Below are 27,192 nucleotides of genomic sequence, written 5' to 3'. Positions count from 1 at the left end.
CCCCTCTGTTCTATTGCATTCTGACAGGGGGGACTCCCCTCTCTTGCAGAATACACAGATTAGCTCTGCAGCCGTTGGCTGTAAGCACTGATCGAATGCTAGTTTTCCCAGCAGAACTGTTCGACAGAAGACAGTTGTTAGACCGGCTTCTGTTGAATAGACAGTGGTACCCATGTATCGAAATTCATCCCATTCCTGCTGAACCAGCTGACTTTCAGCATTTGTATACCCAGCATTAGACTGCCAGCAAAGACTCCTGAAGGATCTGTTGGATTTTTTCAGGCCTAGATATTTTGTACTACAGCTGCCCCAAACACTTGCTGGCCCATTAGTGGCAACTGTAATACAGATATTTAGCACATCATTGTTTTTTGCAGATTTTATTGCCACAAATGTCTAAGGCAACCTTTTTTAAAGTTGCTCTAAAGCTTTAGGCTCGGATCACATATGGGCTACATTCGGCTCACGGCATGGGGTCTGGTGCGTGCTGGTTCACGATTTCAGGTCCGATTTCAGCCGAAATTTTAGGCTGAATTTGAACCTGAAACAGACCAAAAGACACACAGCATTTTTGTGCAAAACGCACCGGACCCGCTGCAGAGATATGTGAAGTGCTTCCATAGAGAGAGGCAAAATCTCCTGCTATTGCGAATTGGTTGCGGGGAACCCGCACATCCAGTTCGCTATGGTGTGAACCCAGCCTTAGGTTTTTTAATCTTAATGCATTCTCTGCATTAAGGTAAAAAACCTTCTGTGCTGCAATTGTCCCCCCAGCCACCACTTATATTTGCCTAAGCTTAATTTGGATCCAGTGATGTGCACGAGAGCAGCATCTGTCCTGGTTCTGTCCCTCCTCATTGGACAGATAGATAGCAGTGGGTGCCAGTGGTCAATCAAACTCTGTAATGAGGGAGCGGGGCCGAGGCACACTGTCTTTGTCAATGGTCACAGACAAGACGGGTCAGGAGGGAGCCCACACATGTGCCCCCATAGGAGGCAGCTTCCTATGGGGTTACTCGCCAAAGAGGAGGAGCCAGGAGCACTGGTGGAAGGACACCAGAAGAGGAGATGGGCTGCTCTGTGCAAATCCATTGCACAGAGCACGTAAGTATAACATGTTTGTTATTTTAAAGGGAAAAAAAAACAAAGTTTTAATGTTAATTTAACATCTTTACCATGGAGGAACCATTGAAATAATTTTTGGGTTTGGTTTTCAGGGAGCCCCTGCTATAATATTTTATCTATAAGTCATGACACATTAGAATGATCAAGTTGTGTAAAGTTTTAAATAAAACAATAAGAAATGTGGCATAGCTAGAGTATTTGACACCCAGAGAAGGTATTGCTACAAAACTCCCTGCTCTATACCATAATATCCGCCTTAATATAAAACAAATAATATTAATGGCCAAATATAAAATGTAGACTGTGAGAAGTGCAGTGTCCTCTTATACTAGTGGTTTGTGGAAAAGTACCCTTTACGTTGGAGGTGAAAATCCCTTACAGTGTAGAGGCATTACCTTACATTTGATGCCAGTAAAAATATCCCCCAATACATTGATGGTCAGTGTAGAAAGGAGATGAAACTGCAACTACCCAAGAAACCCCTAAAAACCTCTGGAGGAAACTTGGTTGAGAAAGCTTGGTCCAAGGGATAGAGGATTAGGTCAAGGGGCTACCCCAAAACATCAACAAAATTCCATCCATTCAGTAGTTTCTTGTAGTATCACTGACCTCTGTTACAGGCCAATGGCAGGATAGGTAGATCCAAAGGACATGTACCTTTAGCCCGCATTCACATTTGGTATGCAATTTGACTATTTTTGGCCAATTCGGGGGCGAATGAACTCGCGCAGATGTCTGTTAAATTGCCCCCCCCCCCCCCCCCCAAGTTGAACTGCATTGCCGGTTTGAAACTCGCACAAATTCTAACCCACGGCAGTGAGAACCTGGGCTTCAGTATCTTCAGCCTCTCTCACAGGGTAGTTGTGGTACCTTTAAGCCAAGACTGGCTATTGACTAAGTAGACCTCTTCTAGTATGCTGTGAGTGTTGTAACTACTGTAGTGTTGTCACTACTGCACTCAGGCCTTCTTCAGCCCATTCAGCATCTGCAATGTATTACACAAACAATTTATCCCTTCAAGTCTATGAAATATTTTAGACAATCTGCAGTAAGAATGGAGACAAACATGTTCACAGCTCAGTTAGTACAATAAAGGATCACAGCATTAATGGTACCATGTTTAAAAGTATTAACAGTTACTTTTCCCATCTCCACATCAATTATTTGAGTGGTCATATCCTTTAAGAAAACACTATCCTTTAAGAAACCTTTAAAGTTTGGAATTGTAGTAGTCTTTTTCACTAACTATTACATATTACTCACATGAAGTAAACACCATTAAACCCTATTTTACGTCATAAAGCACATATCATCTAATCTGCATACTGTGACTAACTTTAGAACATCCCAAACAAATACTCAGTAAATGTAATTTATTCTATTACTCATTTATAAAGTGGAAGTATCAATCTGTCAGAGTTTTGAGTCTATACTAAAGGTACATCCCTGATACTTCCAGCAGGTTTCATGAACAGGTTGGAGATCTGCCTGCTGCCATTTTAATCTGCTAGGCACACCAGTACGCCAACAACAGAATGCTTTTCCAGCAATAAACCTACACCATGTTGACTGACTAAAGGCCTATAAACTATAAGCATATAGCAACAAGCCAAGTCTTTCTCCCTCGGTTGAATATTGGTGTTATCAATTATCAGGTGGACAATTGAATGAAGCTTTTTATATACCTATGCAATTGTCAGCTCTTGGGAAATAGTCAACTCTTTGGCTATTGTTGACAAATAGTTAAAGTATACCCAAAGGCCAATTCATTGTTTTTAGTTTTGGATAGAGTGGAGAGGGATTAGAACACCTGTCATTTTATTGCTGTCTGTATCCCTATTATGGAGGTTCATCACCTCAATGTGTCCTGTTTACCATTATCATCAAAAGTAAAAGAACAATAATAGCCCGGAAATCCTCCAATGGGGACACTAGTTCTGGTGACAACCAGGGATTTCCTCACTTTGAAGTGATGTACCCTCACTTCCTGTTGTGGCTATGGGACATGAAGTAAAGGGAAACTGGGACACAGACGGCAAATAAAAAATAAAACTTGACAAGGAGTTTTAACCTTCCCTTACTCTATAAAAAAAATTAAAGTTTTACGTTTAGTTTGACTTTAAAGTGGTGTACCGTTTAAAAAAAAAATGGCTGCATTCGTTTTCTTTTTTTTTAGGTTTCTTTCCCCTTTATTTTCACCTGGTGATCTGGCCAGTAAATCTGTTATTTTTCAACAGAACAAGCTGCCCTGCACATGCAGCGGTTAGAAGGGTGCTTGCATGATTGTCTTTTATTTACCCTATTTATCGGCGTATAACACGCACTTTTCTCCCCTTAAAATCAGGGGAAAATTGCGGCTGCATGTTATACACGGATCCTCCACAATTTCTGAGCGATTTTGAGCGTCTGGGCGGCTTTCAGCCGTCTTCGGCTCTTCTCGTGGCTTTCTGCCGCGTTCGGCCATTTTCGGCGGCTTTCGGCCATTCTCGGAAAACCGCCAAGAATGGCCGAGAGTGTCCGAAAGCCGCCGAGAACGGCCTAACGTGGCAGAAAGCCGCGAGCAGAACCGAAGGCGGCCACAAGCCGCGAGAAGAGCCGAAGAACTACCGGCTGCGCCGAGATACACAGGACATCTCGGCGGCGCCATTTTTAAAAATAAAATCTGCAATTAGCACAAGGGGACAACGATGCACAAGGCTGCAATGATAGACAGGATGCAATGATGGACAGGCTGCAGGACAAGGCTGCAAATGACACTGACAAGGCTTTAGATGGACACTGATAAGGCTGCATTGATGGGCATTTAAATGTAAGTTTTTTTTCCTTAAATTTCCCTCCTAAAAGTTTTTTTCCTTAAAATTCCCTCCTAAACTTGGGGTGCGTGTTATACGCTGGCACATGTTATACGCCGATAAATACGGTATTCATAAGGTAAGTTATGTGGTCACTAGACATGTGAGCCGTCAATAAATTCTTTTGTTTCATTCTGTTCTGTTTCCTATTAGAATGAATTCGTACTTCGTAATTTGTGTCCGAAATTGTGTAGGAAATACGAATTTTAGTTAGGTTCCTTTTCGTAACAATTCCGAATGTTCGTTATGATGAATTTATCATTATGAGGGGCTCCCACTATCCCTGGGTTGTGCTGAATTCCTGGGTTTTTAACTTTTAGGTCCGTTAACTTTTCGTAAAACAATTACGAATGTTCGTTAGGAATTTGAATTTGAAATTTCGTATTTCGTACAGAATTCGGAAGCATAGCAATTCATATTTCGGATCCTCCCGAATGTACAAATTTACGGAAATTCGTACGAATTTTCGATTTGTACGAAACTAACCGCACGTGTCTAGTGGTCACAGATCAGTGTCAAGTTTTACATAAGATATGGCACCAACATCCCATTAGATAAGAACAAAACATATGGGAGATATGGGAATTTAAGGGTGCGAATCATTAGAGACAATAAAATATATACAAATTTTTGTAAATGAACAACATCATTACTAAAAGTAATGCATACAATACAGTCATGACCATGGATGTGAACAATGCTTCCTATTGAATGAATGAATGAATGAAATACTTATATAGCGCACAATGCGAACTGAATCGCCTCTAGGCGCTGTGGCGAGCTTTGATCATCTGCTAAAAGAGGAAGGTCTTGAGTTTTTTCCTAAAAGCCAGGTGATTTTCTTCCAGGCGGATGTTGATTGGTAGAGCATTCCATAGCCGAGGCCCTTGGACAGCGAATCTCCGATCCCCCTTGGATTTATACCGGGCTTTGGGCACGAGGAGGAGGTTTTTGTTGGCTGATCAAAGACTGCGGTTTGGTGTGTAATGATTTATTTTCTCCATTAGGTATTGCGGAGCTTCTCTATGCACGCATTTGTGGGTGAGGCAAAGGGTCTTGAACGTGATCCGATTTTTTACGGTTAGCCAATGTAAGCTCCTCAGTGAAGGAGAAATGGATTCCCAGGGTTTTTTTCCTGTTATCAGCCTTGCCGCCGTGTTTTGGATCAGTTGTAATCGCGCAAGTTGATATTGTGGTAATCCTATGTAAAGCGAGTTTGCGTAGTCCAGTCGTGAATTAATGATTGTTCCAACTACCACTGCTTTGTCATTCTTTGGGATAAAAGGGATGAGTCTGCGAAGCATGCGCAGCAGATGGTGAGATCGACTGACTACAGATCCTATTTGCGCATCCATTGACATTTGTGCGTCTAAAATAACCCCGAGACTCTTCGCTTTGGTCTTTGGGGAGATAGTCTGCCCAAAGACGGTTGGTGGAGACCAGGAGGTTTTGGTTGCGGGCTTATGATTTTGGTGTAAGATAAGAAGCTCTGTCTTTGATTGGTTCAGCTGGAGGGAGTTGGTGGTCATCCAGTCCTCTATTGATTTGAGGCAGTTTTCAAGTTGTTGTTGGTGATCTTTTTTTCCATTGATCCGGAAATAAAGTTGCGTGTCGTCAGCGTAAGAGTGGAAGCAGAGATCTGAGCATCTGATGATTTGAAGGAGTGGGCGAATGTAAATGTTGAAGAGAACAGGTGACAACGGAGAGCCTTGAGGGACTCCGCAGGTGACTGCCCGAGTTTCGGGGAGGAATTTTCCTAGTTTCACTGTCTGTGACCGATTTCCTAGGAAGGATGCGAACCAATGGAGATCTATGTCTTGGACTCCGGCTACTTCTGTGAGGCGGACGAGTAGAGTATTGTGATCTACTGTATCAAACGCTGCACTTAGGTCTAGCAGTACGAGGAGACACGGCTCTCCGTCATCTGCCGCTTCAAGGGCGTCATCCCAAATCTTGAGGAGAGCTGTTTCTGTTCCATGACCCGGGCGGAAGCCTGATTGCAGCGGGTCCAGGAGTTTGTGAGTATCCAGGTGAAGTTGTAGCTGATGTACTACAGCTTTCTCCATGATCTTAGAAATGGTGTTGAGGCTTGTAATCGGCCTACGGTTGTTTGGATCTTGAGGGTCCAGGTTTGGTTTCTTGAGTAGAGGTTTGACGATGCCTTGTTTGAGGATGCTGGGAACAATCCCTTCGTGGAATGATCGGTTTATGAGGTGGGTTATGGTTGGAGCCACGATGTCGGAGCATTCTTTCAGTAGTTTTGTGGGGATGATGTCAATAGGTGAGGTACTGTCACGCAGTTTATTAATGATGTTTTTTGCGGTGTCTACGGTAATTGGGGATAGTGAAAATTTTGGCGGTTGCGGTATGTTGGTGCGGACATCCTCTTTATGTATTTGCTGGCTGAGGTTGGATGTTTTCTTCTGACAAATTGTTTCCCTGATGGTTTTGACTTTATCGATGAAAAAATCCGACAGTTTGTCACAGTAATCCTGGGATTCGCTTTCTGGGGGTTCTAGGCACACCGGATTCATTGATTGATTAACCAGTTTAAACAGTTCCCGTGGTTGGTTTGCGGCCGTTGAGATTGTATATGAGAAGTGATCCTTTTTGGCTTTGAAGATTGCTTTCCGATAATTCTCTGTCAGACCTTTGTAGTTAAATAGGTTTTCCTCGGTGGGATTTCTTCTCCATGTTCTTTCCGCTCTTCTGCGTTCTTGCTTTAGTACGGAGAGGGAGCTATTAAACCATCCAGCATTTTTCTTCCTGATGAGAGCCCTGTGTTTTGGTGCTACCGAGTCTGCTGATTGCAGTAATGCCTTGTTCAGGGAGTTGAGTGTTTCCTCCGTAGAGTGGTTTAAGGTTATTGTAGATATTTTTTTGGACAAAGTGGTTTTGAAGGCTTCGGAGTACAGTTTTTTATGCGATCTGGTCCAGTGCGTTGTTACAGGTTTCCGTTTTGCGTTGGTGATGTTGGTAGTGATTTTGAATTTGATGGCGTGGTGATCCGTCCATGGCAGAGTTATGTTGTCGAGTATGTTGACGTCGATGTTCTGTTTGAAAATGAGGTCCAGGGTGTGTCCTGACCCATGCGTGGGAGTCTTTATCAGTTGCTGTAGACCCAGTTCTTCTAGTTGATTGATGCAGGCAGTCGCGATGGGGTCTTTAGGCTCGTTTGCCCAAAGGTTGAAATCTCCGAGTGCCAGGAAATTTTTGAATTTTAGGGTGTGCATTGCAAAGGATTCCGTGAGGGGTGAAAGAAGATTGGACTTTGGTCCCGGTGGTCTGTAGCACAGTAGTATATGAGTGGTGTCATGGGGTGTTGGTTGAAAATGTAGCATCAGGGTTTCCATAAAAGACACTGGGTTCTGAGATGATGGTTTAGTGAGATCCAGGTGACCTTTAAAGATCACTGCTAGGCCTCCTCCTTTTTTCCCTATCCGGTGTTCGGTTAGGATCCTGTAGTTTTCCGGCACCAATTCGGTGAGGATGGTGTTGCAGTCAGAGGTTAACCAGCTTTCGGTGATGAAGAGGCAGTCTACATTGTTCTCGATGATGAAGTCGTGTACTTCCAGTCTATGTTTGACTGCAGACCTGGCGTTAATCAAGGCGCAATCTAATTGTAGTGGTCGAGTAGATGTCTTCCTGTGGTTGGGAGCTGGTTGCCGTCCGGTTTTTAATAGTTGTTCTCTTTGAAGTATTTTTTGTATGGAAGATGGCAATGTGGTGTTGATGTTCCTTAGTCTGTGCAGAACTTCAGCTGAGTATTTGAAGTAGCACATGGTTTGTGGATTCTGTTGATGGTACTATGGACCTAAGATGATGATCCTGATCAGGGTATTGATCCTGAGGTGGGGCTAGGTATCAGACTTGCCGCTATTATGGACAATGATTTACAAATCACATTCACGTTTTCTACATGTTTCGCCATATGCCTTCTTCAGGAAAGAACGTGAGAATTCATTGAATAACGAAACATATGATTCCACAACTTTTAGTTGTGCAATGAAAAAATAAAGAAAATACGGATTAATATGACAAATACAAATAAATTGCTAATGATTAGCACCCTTAAAGTCCCATATCTCCCATATGTTTTGTTTTTATTTATTCATGTAAAACTTTATCGCTAGAAAGAAAGAAAGAAAAAAAATGTTGCTGTAACTGCTTAAAAAGCCAGAGAACCAGTGTATTTAATCTGCCAGTGTATTTAAATCTGCTAGTACATCTAGCAATCCCCTTCCCCCAGACTGACAATGCTGCTGTTGAAAGGTGTCTCTGTTGCTCCTTCATCCAGAGTGTAGGCACCCTAATACAGGAGGTGTGTTACTGGCAGGATCACCAAGTGAAAACAAAGGGAAGAAAGCCTAAAAAAAAAAAAGAAAACTGATGCAGCCACCACATCCAGTGATTGGTAAGCTGCAATATTATGTTTTTGGTTTTATGTTTAATCCCTTTAAAGCCATACCTTTTTAAACCTTGGATGTTATTATTTTTATGCGTTTATATGTCTTTTAAAGTGAAACTTTGTATGCAGATATCTGTTTTTCATTGGAACCTTAAAATCCCCTTTGTAAGTAACCATTTTAACATATCTAAAGATTTGTCATCAGTGAAGTGTCTATAATCTCTTCCCACAGGTCTGCAATTGACCAACTATGACCTACAGGTCCAATCTAATAAATCCAAACACAACTGTGACTCTTACATGGGCAATGACCTGGTAGTACGCCGTGGACAGGCATTTACCATAACATTGCAGTTCAATGCACCTGTGCAAGCTGGAGACCAGCTACAGCTCACTGCAAGTCTTGTTCCCACAACAGGAGGTAAAATGTTTGTAATTTTTCATTGAAATTGAAGTGTGGGTGGTTTCGTAGAAGTTAGCTTTTGTTTCAATGTTTTATTGAGAATAAGAAATATTATCTAATTAATATCTAGAATACTATTACATACATTTCAGCTTGCCTTGTTTTCAAGTGGAACTTCACTGTACTGAATCAATGAGGATTAAAATGCTGGTAACATTTTCATTGTTGCTGGTACTTTTATTGGGGAAAGTCCCTTACTACCTATCTCCAATTTAAAAAAAAAAATAACACAAAAGCAACTGTATTGTCCATGTGTATTGGATCTCTGCACTACTTGTTTCTGTAGTCTCTGGGCCAAAACTTGGCCATGGTGTTGAAGGTTAGATCTATAGGTTCACTGCACTGGAGCGATCCTGATCTTTGGCCCAAAGAACTATGGAAAGACTCAGAGTAATACATCAGATCATATAGGCCATTCTTAGTGCAAATAATTTGTTAAAGCTTCTTGCCCATGCACAGCCCTCTAGACTGTGGGTTCCTACATTTTTATGATTACACACCCTTCAAAAGGATTTTCCAAAAATGTCCCCATACACCCTTTGTCAGACTGTCAAAATCATTACCATCCCCAGTCCTTTTAGGTATCAGTCTTCTAGGTTTGACATAAAAACTGTGTAGCAGTCCTCAGGTACTTAGTTGCCCATATGTACTAATTGTGGATCAGATCAGGGCACAGACAAGGGGTGGGCAGCTGCCCTGGGCACTGTACTTTCATGTGAGATGAGGAGGGGGGGGGGGTGCCACAAGGAAATGGAGGAAAGGGATTTGTGTTGGATGGGGAAGTTTAGGGGGGCAGCAGGGTAAGCCATGTTCTAAGAGGGGGAGGTGTGCTAGGAAAGGTGATTTGGGGGGATTTGGTTAGGAGGGGGATGGGGGAATTGGATTTGTGCTAGGAGGGGGAATTTGGGGTGTTTGTACTAGAAGAGGTGATATGGTAGAGGGATGAGGGGATTTATTCTAAGAGGGGTTTTTTTTTGGTGGGGGGGATTTGTGCCAGTAGGGATGATTGGTTGTGTATTTGTGATAGGAGGGGACATTTTGGAAGGTGGATTATGTGTGCTAGGAGGAGGATTTGTGCTGGAAGGGGGTATTTGGGGTGTTTGTGCTAGAAGAGATGATATGGTAGAGGGGTGAGGGGATTTATTCTAAGAGGGGAATTTTTTTGGAGGGGGGGATTTGTGCCAGTAGGGATGATTGGTTGTGTATTTGTGATAGGAGGGGACATTTTGGAAGGTGGATTATGTGTGCTAGGAGGGGGATTTGTGCTGGAAGAGGGGATTTGGAGAAGGGGCAAAGAATGTGTACTTGGGGGGAAATTTGATGATTTGTGCTAAGAGGAGTGTTTTTTTTTTCAGAGGGGTGTGTGATGAGGGGGATTCGGGAAGAGAGAGACTATTTGAGCTGCAAGGGGATGGGGGGGGCAAAGATTTGTTCTGGGGGGGATTTCAACAGAGGATAGCCTTGTTCCGCCACTGGTGGGTCAGATGGATGGGACTCCATTCTCACGTAGACCTGGACACAGCTCAGTTCAGTCTAGGTGTAAATGAATATACAGTGGTAGTACTCCTTTTATGTTAATATTTACTATCAAAATTCCCCTTAATTAAATAAGTATTACTATCAACAGTTATTCATATAAATACTAACAAAAATATATACATAAAAAATATGTATATTTATTAGGGTCATAAAAATGTTACCATTAAAACGTTAAATTATAAATAGACCAGTCTAGACCACTAATGTTTAGTAAGAAGTGTAATAAGGTTTTCATTTCTTCCTTCATACAACCATATAGGTATCAATGATACGCTTGGCACTACTTCAAAACACATGCAAATGTGTGTGTTGTCATACCACATGCAGGCGAAGATCTAATTTGTCCATCTAATTAGGTTCTTTCTCTTTAAGTGATGACTGTTCCCACATACATATGAATAATATAACCGGTATTTCTGGTACTGCTATGAAACATGTGCTACTTTAGTTGTAGCTCACATTATATGGGAAGCAATGATTGCATTTCTCTATCAAGTAGATGTATTTATAGCTGTGTTATTATCCCGGAGAATGCAGCTTCCAATGGTGGCACACCGAGAAGAGGAGGAGCCAATAGCGCAATAGAATAAAAATTCCCCATTAAACTATTTGTTAAATATTTTACCCCAGACGTTTACAACTTCTAATGTTGCTTGCTCTTAATCTATTGGTGCTGCTTCCCTAAACTTTTGATCTTCATGGGAAAGAGAAAAGCAGGCTATACATGGATCTCAGTGTGATTGTGCAGAAGTTGATCTACCAATCAAGTTCTTTACAACCACTCTGTCGTAGGGTTGCCACCTTTCCTTCAAGCCAAACCCAAACAGTTTAGCGGCACACTGCATTATTTTTTTTATTTTATTTTTTACGGGGGAACACTGGGGACTGTGGTATAAAATGTAACTCTGATGTAAGGGGGGGTTCTGCTTACCAAAGCCCCCACTAACATCAGAATTCCCAGCATTTCCCATTAAATCAGGGTTCTCAAAGATCCCCCTTACATCGGAGTCCACAGAGCACCCCTTACATCTGAGTCCCCCTTACCTTAGTGTACTCACTTGCTCAGGTGCAGGACAGAGAAGGGAGGGAGGGGGCCTATGCACTGTGTGGTTGTGGTACTTTGGTTAATGATGAGCATAGGTGTGTGCAACCCGGGGCGAAAGGGGCAATTGCACTGGGTAAATAGGGTGTGCCCTGGCATGCCTAAGTTATGGGGGGTTGCAGTCCCATCTGAATAATGTGTCCGGGTTTCAGACAGTCTGAAACCTGGACACATGATTCAAAACCTGGACTGTCCAGGTGAATCCCGGACAGGTGGCAACCCTACTCTGTCGGATTTTGGGCTCTATCTGGCAGTGCTGTTCAGTGTACTCTAATAGCAGATACGTTTTCCAGCTGCCAGGATACAAAAGCTCAGCGAGAGGATTCCTCTATCCACCTCCAATGTGTGGGTGGGGGAAATGGGTTGTTTTTTTTTGTTCAAGGCGCGGTTAAATAAAAAAAAACTGACTCGTGTATGGGGTGCCTTCACAGTGGACATTGCAGTCTATAGCCAGCCTGATAGCTTTGAGAATGGGGGGGAGGGATAAGCAGGAACAGGGGAGTGCCTTGCCATCCTAGGCTATGGGGCTGTGTGAACATGACAATGAGGTCCATGTACTCCAATGGCCTCCACAGTCACCAGATCACAATACAGTAGAGCACCCTTGATGTGCAGCCAACAAATCTGCAGGAACTCAATGATGCTATCTTGTCAATATGGACCAAAATCTCTGAGGAATGTTTCCAACACCTTGTTGAAGCTATGCCACGAAGAATTAAGGCCAAACCGGTACTAGTAAGGTGTACCTAATAAAGTAGCCGGTGAGTGTAGGTTCACTTGCAAGTCATTCCGTAAAAAATAACCCACTACTTCTTTAAGTATGCAAATTACTAAGACAACTGGTTGCATTTATAATCCTATAACCAATCATTTCTACAATGACAGGTAACTCCGTCCTTGAAAACACTTTCACTGATTCCCCATCACCTTCACCAAATCGCTGGGGAGCTCAAAGAGGCTCGAGTGGCTCCACCTCTGTGAATATCACCATCTTTACCCCTAATGATGCAGTAATTGGACGATATGTTCTATACTTGACGAGTGGAGTCAGCAGGCGTATTGGGGAGTTCTTTCTGATCTTTAACCCTTGGGCTTCAGGTAATAATCAACTATTTTAGGATTTGTCTTCTGTTTAGTCCTGAAATAGTAATTAAAGCCAAACTATAGATTGTTTTCATTGTTTACTTTTTCATGTAAAAACATAAAATAAAAGTGTATGTTAGGGTGAAAAAACATATGCAGCACATCTCTGCAATGCATTCAGATTTCCCATGGATTTACCGCCTTAAAGTGGTTGTAAACCCTAGAAAAAACAAACAAACAAACAAAAAAAAAAGCCCTGGAAGACAAAGGCAAAATGAGCTAGTATGCATAGCATACTAGCTCATTATGAATTACTTACCTAAAATCGAAGCCCCTGAAACCGTCCTCGTACCCCGCACCAGGGGCCGGCATCTCTCACGGAGTTACTTCCGGGTATCGTGGGCGATGTGATTGGCTGGAGCCACGGTGATGTCACTTCTGCGCCCGTGCGTGGGTGCCGCCGATTAGGGCACAGTCTAACTGAAGCAACGGCACATACATGCCGTTGCTTCAGTGTGCATGTGCCAATGACGTTGGCACATACAAACACAGGGGATATCTCCTAAACCGTTCAGGTTTAGGAGATAGTCACTGTAGCTACAGGTAAGCCTAATTATAGGCTTACCTGCAGCAAAAAGTGGTTGTAAAGGGTTTACAACCACTTTAAAGACCTTGTAATTACAGAAAAATACCTGTTCATCTGACGGAAATGTATTCAGCTCCTGATTTTCTGTTGTGGGTTGGAAACACACTGCCTTTACTGAACTGAAATTGCAAGAAATGATATCAACCTTTCCTTGTTTTCCTTTTCCTGAAATACAAAAGAACGAAGTTTAAGAAAGGGAGCTAGGCAGAACTAATAATAGTGCTTGAAATAACAATCTCATAGGGGAAAAGACACAGAACAGCTCTAAATTTCTGTCCATAGTTAGGGTTTACATATGTAGCACCCTCTAGTGCTAGAGACGTAGATAGTAGACGTAGATAGTTTTTGTAAATGTAGGTAAATTTATGCAGGCTTGGCTGGCAGCCAAGCCTGTCTGTTTTGTCCTGGGTTGGCAAAAATCCAGAGGGGGCTGGATGACTCACAGGTAGCATCACTGAGACCACCTCCCCCTCTTTCTAGAATGTACTAGAACCTTCTGGAAAGGGAGAGGAAAGGTGGAGCTGCCTGGAGTGTTCTGAGGGCCCTGACCAATCCCCAACTTGGATTGGCAGGGGGCAGGCCCCCTCAAATACTCAGGGTCAGCCCAGCTGGGGAGGAGTTGTTCGGGTGGAAACTGGAGACGGAGTGTTAGGCTGTCGTGGCCTTTGAGGGAGTTCCCCAGTCTGGGGGGGGGGGGGGGTGAGCTTGGGCCTGGGCTCATGTGCGGATAGGACCTTCCTAGAACCATGGAAGGGTCATGGCCAGGAGGCACCTGGAGCAGAGAGGACAGTGGGACTACACTGCCAGGCAAGTCTCTAGGAGGAACAAGAAACAGCCAAGAGGGCTGACTTTGCTGATTTTTAACTCACTCCTGGGCAGAATCTGTCTGACTGAAAACATAGACTTTCTGTAGTTTTTAAGGAAGGATCAAGCTTTAAGGCTTAATTCACACGGGCATACATTCACAGGCATTACCCTGTGTACATCTGTGTCAGTCTGATGCAGGGAGCAGAATTCAGTCTGTGTACATCCTAATATATTCATCGTACCCACACGAATATGCATAGCAGGATGCACATGGAGGCCCGTGCATGTCATTGATTTCAGTAGACTGTCTGCACTTTCCTGCACAGAACACCTGTGCATCCCGGGTGGCTGAAGACAGGCCTTTGTGCAGGCATACAGATCATTGCGCCCATGTGCATTAGGCCTTAAGATATATGTAAACCATAACAATAAACTTGTCTTATTTGCTCCCTTTTGGGAATAATTTTGTTATATTTGATTATTAAAAAAATTATTTTCAGAAATTGTGAGCTGGCCTGTATCCTCTGCACTGTTTCAGTGTTTTCTCAAAGAGGCCATTTAGCCCTCCTAGTAGAATATATAGCCTTTATGTTGCAGCAGACATCCCAAGTCTCCCGTGAGGTGCGAGAGTCTCCCACATTTTGGATGCTGCTCCCTGACACCCGCAAGTGCCGCATGATATCCCGGCCGCAGGGCCGATCCAAGGAGAGCTACAGGGCCTCTGTCAGTCCCCCCTCTCTCTTAGCCCCTCTCTCTGAGCCCCTCTTCACTTTCAGCCCCTCGCTCTCTCTCAGCCACCTTCTTTGTCAGTCCCCCCTATCTCTTTCTCAGCCACCCTCTCTCAGCCTCCCTCTCTCTCAGCCACCCTCTCTCTCAGCCACCCTCTCTGTCAGTCCCCCTCTCTCTCAGCCACCCTGTCTGTCAGCCACCTCTTTCTCAACCACCCTCTCTCAGCCTCCCTCTCTCTCAGCCCCCCTCCCTCTCTCTCTCTCCGCCACCTTCTTTCTCAACCACCCTCTCTCTTTCAACCACCCTCTCTCTTAGCCCCCCCATGTCTCTGTCAGTCGCCCCCCTCTCTCTCAGCCTCCCTCTCTCAGCCTCCCTTTCTTTCAGCCCCCTCAGCCCGCCTCTTTCTTAGCTTCCCATCTCTCTGTCAGTTGTTCCCCTCTCTCAGCCCCTCCCTCTCTCTCAGCCCCACTTCTCTCTCTCAGCCCCCCTATAAGTTTCAAGCAGAAACACTCCTACTACCATGACCACTTCAAATCACTGAAGTGGTCATGGTGGTTATAGTGTTCCTTTAATATCTCTCAGAAGAAGTAAACCTGTGTATATTGATTCCATTTCATTTGATCATCCTTTAGTTGAGCTAAATTGGTGTGGGGGGGGGGGGGGGGTGGAGCAGAGCACCACCTCCCTGAAATTAGTTTGTCACCTCCCTGAAATAAGTTTTTGTGGGTTGGGATGTCTGTTGTAGAGATCTTATAATGGGAGTGGTTAGTGTTAGTTTAGCAAAAGACACTGTCAGCCCACAACTTGACTTAAGACCTGAGTGCACATCTGGATTAAAATTAGTTTTTTTGTACCTACAGGGTCTTTAAAGGTATAAATCAGCAGAAAACGGGCTTGTAGAGATGTACTGCATATGTTTTTTCTGTTTTTGGTGTTTGACATATCTTTTAAGTACACTACGCTAAACTGCACTAACCCCCATCAACCATATCCCCCGCGCACATGCACAAACACCTCAACTGAGTCAATAGGACTCTGTAGGCTGAATAAAATATAATTACCTTTCGTAAATAACCCCCATTGTCTCATCTGTGGTCACCATGTGAAAAGTGAACAGGTCACAGCAAAATAAAGAATAATGAGGATGAGTATTAGAGGGTGACTAAACGTTAAATAATAAAAATTAAAAAAATTAAAGAATGTTTAACTAATACGTTACCTATAGCAATGTTAATAAGGTAAAGTTGCACTTTGAAGAGACACTACAACCAAAGAAAAAGTAAACAGCATAGGCAAGTACTTTTATAATGCTTACCATTATTACCTGCATTGGAGCTGGTCTTTGCTGTTTGCTGAGCTACAGACTCCGGTAGAATCTTTAGCATTCAGAAATGTTTTAAATATTGTATGCTACTGGCCATGGCTCCCTCATCCTCTTCCTATCCACAAAGTCACTAGCATGTATTTCTACAGAGCAAGGGATGTATTGACCAGCGAAGTGAGGGTGGGGGGCAAGCAGCAGGGGAATTGGAAATGTAGGCATCTGACACTCAGGAAAGTGTCGGATACTGGAGTACTGCAAGACAGCAAAGGTTACATGCAACAAAAGAAAAGATTTGCAGAAATATACACAAGGCAGTTCAAGAATGCAGGGCTTACGTACAGATGCGCACCCATGAGGCTTCCCGTGGTGGCTTAAATGAAAGTGCGCTGTCCTCGCCATTGTGATGTGCAGTGCTGCATCCAGATAAGGAAGCTTGAAAGTGTTAAAGAGGCCTTCCTAGGATGCAGAGCCGACTCCAGTAGCGCCCAGGAGTCTCCCTACTCAGCAGGAACCTGTCGCTAATGTTAGAAAATATAAAAAAAAAGGATTGTTGTTACTTTTGACCAGCCCAGGTGAAAAAACAACAAGGAGCAGCCTAATGCCGGCCATACACGGTTCGAATTTCGAAAGAATTTTCTTTCGAAAATCGTATCTAAGAATTTTCGTATGAATTTCGCACCATTAGTGGGCTGCAGCAACAGCCAATTTTCGTGCGGAAATAAAATTTGAGGAATCGGACATGTTGGAAATTTTTAGAAAAACAAACGATTTTCTAATTAATGATGGGAGAATCGTGCGAGAAACGTAATAAGAAAAGAAAATGTACGGAGATAAAAGAAAATGTACGGAGAGAAAAGAAAATGTACGGAGAGAAAAGAAAATTTACGGAGAGAAAAGAAGATTCCCAGCCAAGAAAATTCTTTTCTGTAGCAACATGAGGTGAAATTGAAGGCTTGGTCGGCCGAATTTCGAAAATCAATGGTGGCATCATCGGATCACAAAAAAAACAAATTTTCTGATTTTAAAAAGAAAATTCGTTCGAAATTCGACCGTGTATGGCCTGCATAAGCCTACATGCCTCCACCATACCATACACCCTGATGCATTTAGTCTCGCCCACCACGGTAATCCTTTCTTCTTTATGTTTACTAGCCCTCTGGATTGGTATCGGGATAAGCCTGCGCCCCATGTTCTGGGAAACAAGGATTTACTTTTGCCTCTACTTATATATATAAGAGGTCACTGTCGCTAATGCTAGATATACTTATCCTCACTAACACTAGCAGGACTTTGCCCCTTCCCTGACAGTGGGCTTCACCTAAGAAACCCAGCAGGAGCTATATTTAATGCTTTATAAGTCCAAGATGGCCACCTAAATCTCAGGAAAGCTTTGTGTCTAATGATATTCTGGCTCTCCCAAGATGGTGCCTGGAGTCCATGGAAGAGGACACATCCTATGCTTGGCTCTCATCCAGGATCCAGTAATGAACCACACCATTTTGTTTACCACAGAACTAGGAAGTGATTAAACGGTCCTGGAATCACCTCACCTCACCTCACCTCACAATGTGACTTGAGGTTTCCAGCAGCTACACTAACACTTGCCAACAACAGTGTCTCTATAAACTCATCCTGATGATCACGTAAGATGATAGAACAGTTACTCATATGTTGAGCCGCAGCTTCCTTTACTTAGGACTACATTAAAGATTAAGATTCCAGTCTGTGTGTCACAGTTTCTGCTCATGACAATAAATGGTGTGTCAACGTGCACTGTCATGTGTGTTGGTCACATAGAACTACCCATAAAGTGTCACAGGCCATGTGCAGAATTTACTATGTACGAGTAATCCTCACATGTATGCTTTTACAGAAATTATGTATCAAACTATCACTCAAGATTTTTGGCAGGTACATTTTTTGGAGCTGTGTAATACAATGTCCTTACATGTCAAAGACAAGAAACAGACAGCTCAGACTTGTCTCGGTAACGCCCAATATTATTTTCTTCCTTATAGGTGATATGGTTTACTTGGCAGATCAAGCCCAAAGACAGGAGTATGTGTTGTCAGAATTTGGTCTTATCTTTGGTGGCGATGTCAGCTCTCCCGCTCAGTTTCCCTGGAACTATGGGCAGGTACTAACTGAAATTTTATTTATAATACACCCCATCTTGCATTTCCTGCATTTATATAAACAAAATAAGGTTTTGTGTATATCAGCCTTTCCCAAATGTTTTATCCCAATGGAACCCTTGAAGAAAAAAAAACAGGTCTCAGGGAACACCTGTTCAGATTAATCAATTAGCGGTAATTGGGAAAATGCCCCTTACATTTTTAGTGGTCGAAAAATACCCCCTTCCAGCGGTGGTCAATTTGCTGCTGGCCCTGCCAAATTGCATTTGTCCTGGAACTTTGCAGGTACAATCACATGTGAGATAAGCAAGTCACAGTTCAAGTAACCCCTGGTGACCTCTTGAGGAACCTTAAGGTACCACTGAACCTTGGCGGAGATTGGCTGGTTTACATATTCTGAGCAGTGTATCTTGGATGCAAATGTCACATTTGTGGCTTGTTATGAATGTGGTTCCAAAGTTAATGTTGCACTGTACTTGTGTTGAAAAAAACACTACAAGTTTCTTAAAACTTACTTCAAATGTTTCTAAACCTACCCTCCACACTATGAAATGGCTACTCTAGCCACATGTAATGAAAAGGTGGTCTTATTCAGATCTAAAATAATTTTCTCAAAGGGGCATAAATAGAACTTAATAAATGAATAGCAAGCTTACCTTGAAGTCAACCCATGCTTTCCCATAGATTGCTACAGGCCCGGACTGGGACACATAATGGGCCAGGGCATTTTATACTGAGCAGCACCACGAGAGGTGGCACACTGCAGCAGGAGGATTTCTCTGCAGATGTAAAGAGGAACGCTGATGTAAGGTGGTCTCTTGTCATCGGAGCCCCCCTCCCTTACATCACAGTCTACAGAGTTCCCCTTTACATTACAGTTCACAGATTTCCCCTTTACATCATAGTCCACAGAGTTCCCCTTTACATCACAGTTCACAGATTTCCCCTTTACATCATAGTCCACAGAGTTCCCCTTTACATCATAGTCCACAGATTTTCCACTTGCAATGTAAAGGGGAACCCTGTGGATTCTGATATAAAGGAGGACTCTGTGCACTCTGATTTAAGGGGGAACACTGAGATCTCTGATGTGTGGGGAGACTCTATCCGCCCAAAGCACCATGTGTTGAATTACAGGACACCTTCTCCTGTGACCTTTCAGCATTGGCTAATGCATCTGTAGTTGAAAGTGTTTCCCAATAAAGATGGGCTGAAGGACCCCTTGTTCGGTTCGATCAGAACTCTCCAACATCGAGAAAGTTCGGAGTCGAATAACGAAACCCATTAAAGTCTATGGGACCCGAACTGGTAAAATCATGAGGGCTTAGATGCAAGTTATTGGGCATAAAAAGTGTATGGGGGTCAGCTATCCAGCTGCGGCTGGATAGCACGGGCAACATCACTAAACAAAAGAAATGGTGCCCTGCCTGAAGACAGACCACGTCCACCTTTGCCTGTGGACACATACGCTGCTGGCGCCCTCACAGTGTCATGGGAACATCTGCCTCTCATGGTTGGCCTCCCAGACATCATGGGGGGGGGGCTTATTACCGAAATGTAACAGAGAAGGGAAAATGTGTACCTGTATTTACTTTAATCAAAGGAAAGTGGTGTTTGGTGCACTTTAAATTAAGTACTAGACATGCGCAGAATAAAAAAATGTGCTTTGTTTCGATTCGTTATTTACATAAATTTGTTTAGTTAAATTCATTTAATTTGTATTCGAATTCGGATCGATTTGAAAAGTTTTCGAATCAATTTGGGGGGCGCTACACCATTTTTTTATTTTATTTTGGCGTGGGGTTCCCCTCCAAATCCATATCAGATCCGGAGGGCCTGGTATAGACTGGGGGGGGGATCCCACAATGTTTTATTCTTTATTTTTTAACCGGTACTTTTTTTCTTTTTATTCGGCTGTCAGAGGTGAAACCCATTGACAGCGCAGTTGTTTAGGATGCAGCGACCGCCCCCCGGCCCCGTTCCTTAACAACTAGCTTACACTGCGCCTTGATTGGGTAAAGCTTTGCCCAATCAGAGTGCAGAATGCACTGTGCAGTGCTCAGTGCATTGCAGGGTATTCATCGGGATGAACACCCAGGGAACACCCTGCAAATTAGGGCGTTAGATGAATGGCTGAACAGGCAAATGTTCGTTGATCCTTAGTCCTGAGCAGCTCTGGTAACACAGGCAAAAAGCTGGAAGTATCCCAGTACTCCACTGGATCTGAAGTACTATTGCAGCAATCGGAGAGGAGGTCCCTTCTGTAGCTGGGTCAACAGGAATAACTCCAGGCATTTACTTTGGAACCATAGGTGTGCGCAGCCTATTGCATTACGATGTGCATTCCAAAGCTCAAACACATAGTTCCACTCACTCACGTGTTCATTCAGATAGGGAAGGGGGTGGTAAATTACATATTTACAGGCCCCTTCCCCCACTCATTATGAAACATCCCCATGTGTGCCCACAGCAGCCCCTGCACAACCAGAGGGAGAGAAGAGGAAGGAAGCTGGCAGGGCTGTGTGGAGGAGCCAGGGCAGTAGGGGTTTGATTAGGGTGTGCCCAGACACACCTTGCACACCCTGTGCGCACACCTATAATTGGAACTGTTAAAAAACTTTAAGTACAGGAAAATTTCCAAGAGTTGCACATACAGCAATAATGATAATAAACATAATAATAAAACTCTTTCTAGTTGAAAAGGAGAGGGGCATACTCCCCTACAGTTTTCTGATGTTATATGTGTCACAATTCCATTAGTGACTTTCCCTGACTTCACACCAGAGTGACAATTATTGAAGAGAAATCTCCACGGCAAAGCATCAGGCAGCAATACAAACGTGCCCTAACTTCATCCAAAATTAAAAAAAGTTGCAGAGATTATGGTTTTTATTCTTTCTAACTTTTTAAGAAATGGAATGTTTACACTAGATATATAATTCACAGATACATTTTTACTCAGTTTCAGGCACAGATTCTCTACATCGCTCTCGTACTGCTGGATTCAACGCTGAGTTTTCGCAGAAATGCTAATGAAGATGTCAGAAAACGCAACAACCCTTTACATGTCTGCAGAAACCTGAGTGCTATAGTGAGTGAAGACAAAATATACAGTCATAATTATTCAAGGCTATTATTTTTCTCATGGATGCCAGTTCCTGTATATATTTGACTCACACCCACTATATGTTTACCTGCTATTACCATGACATGAGACTTAAAATCACTTTTATATTTTTAATTTATGCAGCAGCATGAATGAGACTATCCAGCTGCAGCAGGAGACTAATACTCTCTGGTGGTGACTAGCAGAGTCAACAGCTTTGGCTTGGTGATATCACCACTGGAGTCATGAACAACTAAACAAGCCTTGTGAATTGTTCATCTCAACATTGCATGTCTATAAGGGGAAGATATATACACTATATTGCCAAAAGTATCGGGATGCCTGCTTTTACATGCACATCAACTTTAATGGCATCCCAGTCTTAGTCTGTAGGATTCAATATTGAGTTGGCACACTATTTGCAGCTACAACAGCTTCAGCTCTTCTAGAAAGGCTGTCCACAAGGTTTAGGAGTGTGTCTATGGGAATGTTTCACCATTCTTTCAGAAGCACATTTGTGAGGTCAGGCACGAATGCTGGATAAGAAGCCCTGGCTCGCAGTCTCCGCTCTAATTCATCCCAAAGGTGTTCTATCCAGTTGAGGTCAGGACTCTGTGCAGGCCAGTCACATTCCTCCACCCCAAACTCACTCATCCATGTCTTTATTTACCTTGCTTTGTGCACTGGTGTGCAGTCATGTTGGGACAGGAAGGGGCCATCCCCAAACTGTTCCTACAAAGTTGCGATCATGAAATTTTCCAAAATGTCTTGGTATGCTGATTCCTTAAGAGTTACCTACACTGGAACTAGGGGGCCAAGCCCAACCCCTGAAAAACAACCCCCACACCATAATCCCCCCTCCACCAAATGATTTGGCCCAGTGCATAAACTTTAGTTTTCGATGGGGCAGGGAAGAGTAAGGATCTTTGTCAGGTTGTTATTACTGTCTGTGTCCCCACTTGCTAGATTCAACCCCATCTATTTTTCATATAACAGAAAAACAGGAATGCAGGATCCAATTTCGAATAAAAGTAACTGATTTATTAGCAAAAGTGTAAAGCACACTTACAGTTAAAATCTGGTAGATGAGCGTGTGAAGCAGAAGGCACCAGGACAGACTCATAATCAGTTTCCTCAGCCACTAGCTGTTGCCTTACAGTAACCTCTACGTGAAGGGCATGGGGGTGGTAATGTTTCGAAGGACAACACCTTCTTTCTCTTTCTCTGGGGGTTTGAGAAAGAAGGAGTTGAAACGTTACCGTCTCCCATATACTATGCTATAAATTTTTGCTAATAAATCAATTCCCCATTGACAATGTCACATATGACGAAACGCGTCTGGAGAGGATACGTGCTGACGTCGCCACGCTGTCTCAATAGGAGGACGGGAGTTTGCAACCGACAGGCCCTGCTGTTTTTTATGCGCAAATTTTAAACTGTCTACAATGTAAGTGCAATATTTTTTACTTAGTAAATACCCAGTTAGGCAATATTACACTATGGTTGGTTCTCTCTTTCTGGGTTTACTGCTGAGTTTGTTGCTGAACTAATGGTCTTGGATTGAGCGGTGTTATCAGTGTTTGGATATACCTATGCAGCCATCCATCCAGAGCTTATCTCCACAATCTTTCCTGCAAGCAAAGGCCTTGGCTGGGCTATAGCCACATGCCTGGTTTTGTTTGCCATCTGGTAAGCAAGTTTTTCTAAAGGTGGTGGCACACTTTGTTGAACAAATTCACTGTAGTGTTAATACTAGAAAAATCTGGTTTATTATTCCACAATTTTTTGCCATTGGAGATATGATGTTCATTTCTACAATCAAATGTTTATAAAATTTACTATATTAGCGCGGCTTCTTTTTTTCTATATAATAAATTAGTTGCTTTCATTGTAACTTGGATTTCACTATTCTGTTTTCCTGTTGTTTGAGCTGCACTGGATCACCTCGGATCCCTTTGTGGAAAAAGCAGGATCCTACTACTCCATAATTCTTGGTTCCCTTGTGTCATGGATGGAACTTTTTCTTGTCATTGATTCTGGATACTGAAGTTGTTAATTGTGGTGGGCTGTGGTGGTTTGTGCATTATCTATTTTTCATGGTGCCCATTTGGGATAAACCCATATTCATCCAAAGAAGCTGTCAGTGCCAGGTCATGTCAGCTGAAGGCGGTGGATTCCCTGCCCCAAATCTGCATGTACACAAAGGGGCAGGGCTTAACAAGACATCATTGACCCAATATGGCCACATGCCTGTTGTAGGACAATGTCATTGCCATGTGGCCATATTAGGTTCATGATGTCTTGAACCTAATTGTGTACATGCAATACAACCTAATTGTGTACAGTACATACATCCTAATTGTGTACATGCCCCTTTGTGTACATGTAGCTTTTGGGGGGGGGGGGTGGGTTGCTCTAGCTTCAGCTGATTGGGTTGGCACCGACAGCTTCCTGACATGGGTTCAGACTTAACTCAAGCTTATCCCTAGTGACCACTTACACTGAGAAAGGTGGTGGAAAATCCAAAATACTGGAGTTGTCACCAGAATAGGTGCAGAGGGTAATACCTTCATTGGGGATGTCCATTCCAGTGTTCATATAATTATAATTCAGTACAAAATAAACAGTATATGTACACAATGCTTATTGACAACCCTAACAACTTAATCTAGCTGTCTCTGGCACATAAATCATGTCACTGTATTTTGGCTCTGTTCCGCATATTAAATCTTAAGCCTTAGGAAAATATTGCTCAAGCAAATGATTTTGCTTTGCTTGCCCAGCAAGCTCCTTCTTGTCTATAAAATAAGCATAGATATGTTTAAGGTGTAAGGACTATACAGTATATCATAACAAAGCGAAGGATTGTACTGCTTATATTTTCTTCTATGTAACAAAGTAGCATTTAAAAAGATCTGGAGATCAGTGGAGGCCCATAATTCAAGGCGCACGGGCGCCGCTGCCGACCCTATCGATTTGTCCAGCCCCCTAATCTACATGCAGGGTGCGGGATGCATGGATTCCAATCAGGGTTTTTTTTTTTTAAGCATATGATTAGAGCTTGAGGCTCTAATAGGCTTCAAAAAAGGGTGGGCTTGGGGCAGAGAGAACTGCGCCCTAAGCCCACCAACTTGTGTGACAATATTCGCTATGGCCCCACTGATTCTCCTCCTGGCCAATCAGGAACCCATTTCCCGATTGGCCAAAAGGAGAAGCGATCCTATTGGCCTAGGAGGAGGGAGGAGATGTATGGCCGAAGCCGCTGAGGAGATGCAGTGGAAGCCACCGCCTGGAGGGAAGCGCTGCCCACGCCAAAGATGGGGTAAATGCGGGGCTGGTAAATGACCAACTGAGGTGGGGTTGTGGGTGACCCAACTGATCAACCGGAGTGGGATGGTTCAGTTGACCCAACCTCACTGGAGGGTGAGGGGGGGTTGGCTGTGGGTGCATTGTTTGCACCCCCCTAAAAAAAACACCTTCCGCCACTGCTGGAAATGCTGTTCTGCACCAGCTGCCCCCTCCTTTATTACCTTTTACGTATGACCTGGGGAGGAGCCAAGATAAATATAATAGCGTGACGCTTCAGAGTCAGCTGGGACTGCTGGCACCCAAGATGGTGGAACCTAGCACCAGTTACAAGGCTTTTGGTTGTCCATACAATGTATAAAATATTTTAAAGTGGTAGTAAACTCTCCTTTTTTATTTTTACCTATAGGTAAGCTTATAATAAAGCTTGCCTGTAGGTAAAATTAATATCTCCTAAACATGCATCCTTTAGGAGATATTCTAGAGAGCAGCAGCCACTCATGTCACCATCACATGTGCTCTGAAGAAACGGCATAACCCTGTTTTTCCTTCAGAGCTGTGTGCTTTGGTCGTGATGTAATCGCGGCTCGGCCATTCAGGTTGCTTCAGGCCATGAACCCAGAAGACTGGGTGAAGATGGAAGCCTCTGCATAGGTGACAGTGTGCCGTTAGTCTTTCTTTTTTTTTTTTACTAGTAATGGTAGATCATTGATTTTCAGCGGGACCGCGACATTGCAGCGGACAGATCAGACACCTAATTTACATTTTTTGGGGGGAACCAGTACAGTAATCAGTGCTAAAAAATGCACGGAAATTGTAATAATTTCAGGGAAGGGGTTAACATCAGGGGCAATCAAGGGGTTAACTGTGTTCCCTGGGTGTGTTTATTAACTGTAAGGGGGATGGGCTGCTTGGGACAACACACAAATCCGTCTTCCTGCATAGTAGAAAGACAAAATCTCAGTGTAATCCCCCGTCAGAACGGAGATCTGCCTTGTTTACACAGGCAGATCCCCGTTCTGTAACTGCGGGGAATGATTGCAGGCAGCCAGCGGACATAGAGTCCGTCGGACCTGCTGATTGGCTCCCCCCACTGGCCAATGGGCGCGCATGCCCACAAAAAGCCATGTACAAGCCCAATGTACACCTACGGCGTTTCACGCAGCCGAGCCAACCTGCTGCAGTATAACTGCGTCGGCTGGTCAGCAAACGGTTCATGAAAGGTGCCTAGGGTCCATCTGTAAAATAATAACATTGTTTCGTAATGCTGACATGCCTAGTTGAGAAGAGAATGTTAACAATAGGTTCCTTGGGTTCATCCTTGGGTTCATCTTTAAAATAATAACGTAATTTGTTAATGCTCACATGACTAGTTGAGATGAGAATGTTGATAGGCCCGTGTTAATTCTGAGAAAGCCGGTACAAATTTTGTGTACAATGTATTTCTGCCAGGTAAACAGTAAAGACGATAATGGAGTGGTGACGGGTAACTGGAGCGGGGACTATTCTGGTGGTACAAACCCCAGCGCCTGGAATGGAAGCACAAGCATTCTGAAGAGCTGGTATGAACGCAGACAGTCGGTAAAATATGGACAGTGTTGGGTTTTTGCTGGTGTTCTGTGTACAGGTAAATTTATATTCTAATTCAATATGTTTTTACAGATGTATCATTTCTTTTTAAAACAAACAAGCAGTTAGCCATTGAAGTGTGGGCACAAGTTTAAAGTGTCATTAAATCCACATCATTAAAAACTTTCCTGTATTACATGGTGTTTATACTTACTCAGTCACCATGGGATTTGTTTTCTGTATTATGCAAAAGACCTGGTTGATCCTCCTGTTCACCTTCCCTCCCTCCTTTTCTGTGTCCCTGCTGCAGCCTGAGATTGTATAGACTAGCCATTGCCACATCTACTGAGAATGCTCCAGTTTCAGTTCCCTTCTAAGCTGTTCATTACCTTTTTTTTCTTATCTGTGCAGCCCACATGGATATAGAGCCACACATGTGGGCATAAACACATCAAAATGAAATCGCATGCCCACTAAACAGCTATACACAATGGAGGCAGGATATTGTATGTTGCTTGATGGAGGCTTCACCTCCCTGTAATTCTAAGCACATATAAACAATTGACACGGGCTGGAGGGGCGTGAAACAGGCTGTGATTGGTGGAACCTCCACCTAGATAGCCCACATAAGTATTTGCACAAAAATAATTAAGATTTGAAGTCAAATACATATTTTTGTGAAGATTTAATATGTATTTTTCCTTTGTATTTTAAAGACTTTTTTTTAAACATGTGACTAGCAGCAGAGAACTAAAAGCTCCTCCCACCAACGTTTCACTGCAGACAGGCTGGGAAAGAGCTGAGTCAGATGACAGCTATATATCGGTTATGAAAAAAAAAAACACTTAGATTTTAAGTATATGTCATCATCCATATACAGAGGAAAGATAATTAAAATGAAGCAGCAAATTAAACAGCGGGTGTTTGGTATCACTTTAAGGCTATAAAATTGTTAATAAGTGTATTTCCTTTTTAACTGATTCTCTATTTTCGCCTCT

General features: G+C 43.2%; 1 protein-coding gene across 2 annotated transcripts in view; it reads left to right on the top strand.

The window, feature by feature from the left end:
• LOC143935278 (protein-glutamine gamma-glutamyltransferase E-like) overlaps window positions 1-27,192 on the top strand; it is a 71,066-nt gene that overhangs the window by 5,879 nt on the left and 37,995 nt on the right. For both annotated transcript variants that reach the window (XM_077459025.1, XM_077459026.1), the window contains exons 2-6: window positions 8,618-8,806; window positions 12,375-12,587; window positions 18,097-18,215; window positions 21,176-21,304; window positions 26,078-26,252. In XM_077459025.1, coding sequence (XP_077315151.1) covers window positions 8,618-8,806; window positions 12,375-12,587; window positions 18,097-18,215; window positions 21,176-21,304; window positions 26,078-26,252 — 825 coding nt within the window. The remainder of the gene's footprint in view (window positions 1-8,617; window positions 8,807-12,374; window positions 12,588-18,096; window positions 18,216-21,175; window positions 21,305-26,077; window positions 26,253-27,192) is intronic.

This window comes from Lithobates pipiens, unplaced genomic scaffold (assembly GCF_037356315.1).
Source record: "Lithobates pipiens isolate NorthernLeopardFrog02 unplaced genomic scaffold, aLitPip1_a1.2 Scaffold_28, whole genome shotgun sequence".
In the NCBI taxonomy this organism is placed as follows: Eukaryota; Metazoa; Chordata; class Amphibia; order Anura; family Ranidae; genus Lithobates; species Lithobates pipiens.
The sequence above is the reverse complement of the archived record's forward strand: the minus strand, read 5'-3'. Positions and strand labels throughout refer to the sequence as shown.